We start from the raw sequence: 8,201 nt of genomic DNA on the forward strand, positions 1-8,201 counted from the left end.
GTACGTCAAGAGTACAGAAAAGCAGACGAGAATAACAAGAGTTTTATTCCGTTATCTCTACACACATAAACGTATGTGAGCCTGATTCTTGGAGAAGAATTTTATGGCGTGCAAAGAGTTGCAAGAGATTTCTCAATTTAGATCAGATGTCCATTGGTCAAGGAGTTGACAGTAAAGGTTGGTTTCGGTGTGGATACGCATAGCGCCTTTGTACCATCGAAGGAGAAAGTGATTTTTACTAAAACGTCTAAAGGTATTTAGATCTGATCTATTATATATTTATTATTGGAATAAAGTTTAAGCAAAAAATAGATCTTTTTAGGATTACATTCTTTTCTTCCGCTGCGTGTTATGAACACATGGTAATCCAACATCATGATTGAAAGATATTCTACCAATACATTCAGCCAAATTCAAAAAATGAATGAGCAACCACATGTTACTCCTCATCAATTCCCAAAAACAAAACCTCAAGACTCCAATTGGTGAATTAGCTCAACAAGCATTTTGCATTGGAAAAAAAATTTCCTGTATTTAGATATTATAAACTGGATCGTCAGTTTCATATGGAATTGGATGGTTATTTTCTTAGACAAAATAGATGGTTATTTTTTATGTCTAGTAGGTATGTCATGATCGAAAGATATTCTAACAGCACATTCATCCATGTACATAAAATGAATGAGCAACCACATGTTAGTCCTCATCAAGTCTCATAAACAAAACGTCAAGACTCCAATTGGTGAATTAGTTCAACAAGCAATTTGCATTGGAAAAATAAAATCCCTATATATAGACATAATATATTGGATGGTTATTTAAATATGGAATCGGATGGTTATTTTCTTAGACAAAATGGATGGTTATTTTTTATACCTGATAAGCAAGTCATGATTGAAAGATATTCTACTAACACATTCAGCCAAATTCAGAAAATGAATGAGCAACCACATGTTACTCCTCATCAATTCCCAAAAACAAAACCTCAAGACTCCAACCAGTAAATAAGTTTAATAAGCAATTCTATTGTAATAAATAAATTTAAATATGCTACTTTTTTCTCTTGTAGACATTTTTAACATGTGGTAATCCTTCGGCTCGTTGTCTCAGTGTTCTCGTGCTGGGTCCTGTGAATGGTGAAGTCACTTCCTTACGCTTGTTTTATGGTATGTTGCGGCATCCAGGTTTAGCTTTGTCTTCCAAAATTAAAATCACCTGATCAATCACCTGATCAGATTAATTCAGGACACATCACAATATCAACAAGCGCACAATGTGTCACAATTGACCAGTAACACTAGTTGTCCACTACAAACACCAAGACTCCTAAATTCGCGTGATTCATGACAAAATTACGAGTTCATTAAAGAATCTAAGAAAGACATACACAAACACTAGCTTAATTGGAGCTTTAAAATGACACAAAAAACCAATATGCCCAATTGCTATTAACAGGAATATAGAAAAACTATGTTTCTAAAAATCCAACAAAATGCAAAAAAAAAAAAAAAAAAAAAAAAAAAAAAAAAAATCCGATCACTTGAGTTCAAAACAACCATCCAGATATATTTTAAAGTAATCATCTGTCTTATATTCACTAATTAAATCAACTCAAATAGGGACGCATCAAGATAACCACAAGCGCACAAAGCGTCGTAGTTGCCCATCAGCACTTGTAGGCCGCTATAAACACCTAGAAAACTACTTAAATTATGTGGTTCGTAAAAAAATTACCAAGTTCTCAAATGAAAGCAATAATACAAAAATACATAATTGAACTAAATAAAGGCTTCAAAGGGACTCAAAGACCAATCTGCGAATCTGTTGTTTAGAAAAAAAAACCAGATGAAATAACACTGAACAACAAAATAAATATGAACTATTAAGTCATGAAAAAATGAAGAAAGTAAAAAAAAAAACGTAAACCAGCACAACCATATAAATGACATACCAGCATATGAAAATTATTATATTAATCAAATCAAATAAACATAAGCCATTTACTTCTATAAGCAATACAAGCACGTTAACTTATTAGACGAATTATCACAAACTACCATAAGAAATGCCATACACTTAACTTGATAAGCATTAAAAAAAATAAAAATGAATTAAAAGTAAAACCTTACCTAACAAAATCATAACTAACAAAATCTACATGATTCAAACAAGTCAAGAAAAATCAAAACAAATACAAATCAATTGCTTGAAAACCAGGACCACTGTCCTTTCTAATTCGAGCATGAACAAAATTTTTCGCCCTAAAGAAAACACCAACATAGCCATCAAGAGCATTGGTAGCGCGGAATTACACTTTGCACAATTGAACCAATAAGTGCACTGGGTCATCCAAGTAATACCTGAGTGAGTCAGGGTCAATCCCACGAGGATTGTGATTTGAAGCAAGCTATGGTTATCTTGTAGATCTTAGTTAGGCGGATAGAAGAGTTGTTTGTTTGTTTAATTTGCATAAAAGGAAAATAAATAAAACGTTACTCAGTTGATGGTGAAAGCAATGATATGAAGATGGTTAAGGCTTGGAGATGCTTTGTTCTTCTGGATCAATCCAGTCTTACTGTCTTCTTCAACTGTGAATGATTTCTTCTATGGCAGGCTGTATGTGATCAATGCCTTTCTTAAGAGATCGCCAATACTCCTCCAGATCTGAACTCCAGGGTTAGTATGGATCCAGTTTGATTGAGGGTGAAGCTCTTGCAGTTCATTCTCTGTAGTGATCCTACTCAAAACGCCACAGACAAGGTCGAATCTTCCAGATCAGAGAATGCTACGCCTTTGGTTCTTCAACTGTGAATGATTTCTTCTATGGCAGGCTGTATGTGATCAACGCCTTTCTTAAGAGATCGCCAATACTCCTCCAGATCTGAACCTCAGGGTTAGTCCATCCAGTCTTATTGAGGGTGAAGCTCTTGCAATTCATTCTCTTTAGTGATCCTACTCAAAACGCCACAGACAATGTCGAATTTGGTTCTAGCCTCTACCACAAAGACTTTAATCTTCCCATACCTCGGCTGAACTGGTGTCGAGAAGTCCTCAACGAAGTCGTGGATTAGCCGTCTAGGAGATGTATAATCAAGCTAGTGGTTCATCATTGTCCAATGAATAACCTTGTGCGATTCAACGCATTCATAATGATGAAGAACGGATATACATCTTAAAATAGAGAATCAAACATGTATTGAGATAGAACAATAGTACTTTATTAATCCATAAAACTCAGCAGAGCTCCTCCCTTCAACATAGAAGGTTTAGAAACTCATACTGATAGAAAATACAATGATAAACGTGTAAAGTGGTGGAGAACCTCTGAAAAGTGTAAATGTTCTCAAATAAATACTAGACTAATGACTAAGGATTACATAAGAAGGGCAAAATAGTCTTTTAGTGCTAAAATCTACTTCTGGGGCCCATTTGGTGAGTGTTTGGGCTGAGCTTGAATGAGATCCACGTGCTAGGAGGCCTTTAGGGTGTTAAATGATGGTGTCTTCTCCTTTGGGTGCTAGACGCCAAAATAGGGCAGGAGGCTAGCGCTAAACACCAGTTTTGAGCCTTCAATTCTGAAGCAATGTATGGACTATTATACATTGATGGAAAGCTCTAGATGTTAGCTTTCCATATCCGTTAAGAACGCTCTATTTGAACTTTTGTAGCTACAGAAAAGCTCTTTCAAATGCAAGGAGGTCAGATCCTGACAGCATCTGCAGCACTTTCTCTGTCTCTGAATCAGACTTTTGCTCCAACTCCTCAATTTCAGCCAAAAAATACCTGAAATTGCATAAAAACACACAAACTTAAAGTAGAATCCAAAAATATGAATTTTACACTAAAACCTATGAAAACTTAAACATAAATGCTGAAAACTATATGAAAATGATGCCAAAAAAGCGTATAAAATATCCGCTCATCAAGCATCAACTTAAACAATACGTTCCCAAAAAATTCAGGTGTTCTAATTTAGAAAAACAACCTGATCAAATCCAACTACAAAATCTACGCATGAACATCGAGTTACACGCAAAATAAAATTCATCAGGTAAGCATATTCATTATCCAACCTTATCAGCAGTGGGAGATGGTGCCGTTGCAGGAAACAGGGCCGAGCTGTTCACCGTTAACCTCAAGGGTGAGACAGAGGCAGAACGGGACCACAAGGATGGTTGCTGCCGCTAGAGAGAGGGTCGAGCCACTCACCAGAACGCGCGACCGAAACGACGACGGCGGGGCTTGAACTGCGACACCGACAGATGAGATGGAGACCCGCGATGGGAAGAAGGCCGGCGTGAGGGAGGAGAGGCGTGTTCTGCAGGCTAAAACGCGCATGCAAGAGAGGCTGGTTGACTGCGGTGGAATCTACTCCGATGGGGGCTGGATGTTCAGTTGAGAATGGGGTGGGTCGGGAGCTGAAAGGTGATGAGGGAGATGCAGTGTCAGTCGGCGGCGCTATAATGAGATGGTTATCGGAGCTCGCAAGGGAGAGGGTGAGAAGTGTGCCGTCGTTCACAAAGAAGGGATTGGGTAAAATTTAAAATAAGGATGGGATGGTTAAAATTAAATTGAAACTAAGGGTTTTGTTACACTAGGGTAAAAAGTGGGTCCATTTTCAATTTTAATTTAAATTGAGTCAAATAAACAATCCATGGTACACATTGTATAAATACTCCATTAGTTCCTTAGCGAGATTCTATAAATAATTAGTCTAAGTAATCTTTTTAACCGATAAACTGTTGATATGTTAAATGCCACTTAAATCAATAATTTTTTTTTTTGGATTTTTTTCAATTTTAAAATTAAAAAAAATTGTTATTTTCCCAACATGGTTTTTGGACTTTAATTTCCTAAATACATTTTTTTTTTCATTTAAGCAAGTTCGCTGGACCCAGGTGAACTCTATAAAAATTGGCAAGTTCGCCTAACTCCCGGCGAATTCCACTCAAGTTTTTTTCAAACACGTATTTTTATGTCTAGAAAATAGTATATAGATCTACAAACAGTATATAAGAGTACATAAAAATACACGAACAACAAGCATGACTTCTTCAAGGATTTTTCTAATTATAAATTAAAAAAAATAAGCCATATTGTAGTGGATTATTTTTGAGAAATAGTTATTTTTTTAATTTATAATTAAAACTTTTTTTGTTAAATATGACTTATTCCAGTGTACTTATATATTTTTAAAGACGATAACAATGATTGCCATTGTTAAATATGACTTATTTTTTTTAATTTACAATTAGAAAAATCTTTGAAAAAGTCATGTTTGTTATCCGTGTATTTTTGTGTACTCCTGTATACTGTAAAAGCGCGTGATTAAAAAAAATTTGAGTGGAATTCGCCGGGATTAGACGAAATTGCCAATTTTTATAGAATTCGCCGGGATTCGGCGAACTTACTTAAATACAAAAAAAATTGTATTTAGAAAATTAAAGTCCAAAAATCATATTTGAGGAAATAATAATTTTTTTTATTTCAATTACATGGATAGTTTGAAATGGAGTTTTCGAACTATAAAAGGGTGTTTTTTATTCGGAACAACAGGGACAGAAATGACATATATACTAAGTTTTATTGTAGTATTATTATTTTTTTATTTTTAATTGTGATTTGTGATGGACCATGTGTTGAATTGAAATAAGACAAAATTATAAATTGTTTATTATGTATTGATATGTCCAATTATTCTGAAACTAATGGGAGTGAAATTTTTTGTCTTACTTAAAAAATATAAGACAAAAAATTATATTTTATTAAATAATTGAGAAAAAAATTAAAAGAACGTATATGAAGAAGCAATGTGTATAAATATAGTTGATTTTGTATGTTTATAGAAGATATGAAAATCAATATAAAAAAGGAGTATTTTTATCAAATATTAATAATGAACATTCTGAATGAAGTTCTAAATCCAATAATTAGCCAATTTTTTTTTAAATTCTTTCTCAATCATTACTTTTTTTTTTATTAAAGATAGAATACTCGAACCCGCAATTTTTTAATTGAGTATAAGGAGACTATACCATTTGAGCTATAACTCATTGCTTTCTCAATCATTACTTAATAGTTAATTGTTAGTTAATAAAATTAATCCCTTTTTCCCTATATAACATGACACAGTTCATCAGATTGAAATTATAGTTTTTTTTTTTTTTACACACTATTTTAATTTGTTGAAAAAGTTCTACGTAACGTAGGTACAGAAGTTCTTGGGTTACCATAGTTATTATTGGCAGATACACAACCCTGATTTGAGGCTTCTGCTGGAATTCTAAGTTTTGAAACATTTTCTATGAAAACTCTGGGCATGCTGCTGGAAATAGATAAATCACTATTCTTCTCTGTCTGCAAAAATTAAAAATGATCAAACTCGTCAAATTAATAATTTCAGTTCACTACAAATTGATTCAAAATATCTTTTTAAAAAAGATAAAAAATAAATATTTTTTTCAAAAATCAATCCAAATTAATTCTCTGTCTTGTGATAAATTTTTTTTTTTTACAAGTCTCTAGGCTTAATAATTTTTATTGTAAGCTTAAGTTGTTAGTTAGAAATACACAAATAATTCTATGTATAAAAAATAAATTTGTAGAAAAAAATGAGTATTCAATTCGTTTATATTTGAAAGAGGAATAGATAGATGGAAGAAAACAGTGGAGAAATTTTAAACATATAGGAGTTGTACATGTTTTTCGATGGGAACCTTGTCGTTACATTTCTGAGCATTAGATTTCTTGCTGTTTATGCTAACATGAGGATTATCAGTATTAATCGATGGTTTTGCCACAATATCTTGAGTAACATCACTAACTCCTGAAAATGAAACTTAAAACTATCACAATGTGTTTAGCAGACTTCACAGTACTATGAATCTTTCAAATATTAGGTAAATAAATTATAAATAAGTTTAATATATTTTTTCTTATGTGTTATCTCTTCTTTTTTTAGTTAATTTTTATTGTACTAATAAATTACTAAATTAATTTGATTAAACTTAATTACAAAAATAACTTAGTCACGTAATATCACTGAAATTTTTATTTGTATATTTTATATTTCGACACAAATTTTTTTTTTTTGTAAAGATTAGTAGATTAAGTTTTAAAAAATTTTAAACTATTAAATACATTTCTAAAGATTATTAATATTGGATATATTAGATTTTAACTTCGATTTCTCTCCCAAATAATTCTATGGTAGCTATATACATATCTTAAATTACGAAATAAACACGTCATGCACGTTAACAGACACGTATATAACTGTGACAACATTAATTAAAAGACTATAAAAGACCCAACATGTCCAATATTAATAATCATTGATTAAGAAACTTTGATTATTAAAATTTGTAGGACATTAATCCTTTAGGAAAATTCTGGTGAACCTAATTGGGATATTATATATTAGTCTGAAAAGTTATAATCCACAGAGTTCAAGCTAAGGTGGGAATTGGGATATTTTGATGATGTGAAAATTTGTGAATAATAACACTTGATTACCTTGTTGGTTGTCACCATCCTTTGGTTGTAGATTGCTACGAACAGCAATTATTGGAGGCTACAAATTGCCAGAAACTCAAGCTATGTGAGAAACAAACCATGATATATACAACACCTAACAAGTGTTGGACTATCATAAACGAAATTTTTTTTAGAAAAAATCAAACAAGAGAATATAAGATGTCTTCTCATCTTATATTCTCTTGCTTGATTCTTTTTCGAAATCTCTCTACTGGTCGAGAATTTTTCTTGGTAGTCCAACGATAAGTAATATTATTTATCTAAATTTGCTATTAAAATAAATTAAATTAAAGTAGGCCAAGCCAAGCATAACTAACATTTGATTCAATTAACGTCTTTGTCTGCCGCATTTGCTGATATTTTAGAATGGTCCAGTCAAATAAATCATCATATCCTGCCAGAAAACAAAATTTAAAGATTTTATTACAATACTAACAAAGAAAACTGTGATATTACAATCTTACATGGATATATATATATATTAACCGATAAACAATAAACTAACATTAAAAATAGAGAAAATGGCGGCTTGGACTGAAGTACTTACAAGGAACTGAGCAAGAAAGCTCATTATAAGCATAATATACAAAAGAACACAACGATATCAATTTTGAGAAATATTCTATTACTAATAAAATTTATTGTTTTTGACTAATATTTTTAGT

At 32.1% G+C, this 8,201-nt stretch overlaps 1 protein-coding gene across 1 annotated transcript in view; it reads right to left on the reverse strand.

Moving 5' to 3' along the window:
* The window catches only part of LOC107647546 (casein kinase 1-like protein 4), a 6,387-nt gene continuing 4,305 nt past the window's right edge, over positions 6,120-8,201 (reverse strand). The window contains exons 12-15 of the mRNA XM_021105085.1: positions 7,854-7,930; positions 7,516-7,573; positions 6,699-6,826; positions 6,120-6,357 (exon numbers count right to left, since the gene is read on the reverse strand). Coding sequence (XP_020960744.1) covers positions 6,178-6,357; positions 6,699-6,826; positions 7,516-7,573; positions 7,854-7,930 — 443 coding nt within the window. The 3' untranslated portion in view covers positions 6,120-6,177. The remainder of the gene's footprint in view (positions 6,358-6,698; positions 6,827-7,515; positions 7,574-7,853; positions 7,931-8,201) is intronic.

Source organism: Arachis ipaensis, chromosome B06 (assembly GCF_000816755.2).
Source record: "Arachis ipaensis cultivar K30076 chromosome B06, Araip1.1, whole genome shotgun sequence".
In the NCBI taxonomy this organism is placed as follows: Eukaryota; Viridiplantae; Streptophyta; class Magnoliopsida; order Fabales; family Fabaceae; genus Arachis; species Arachis ipaensis.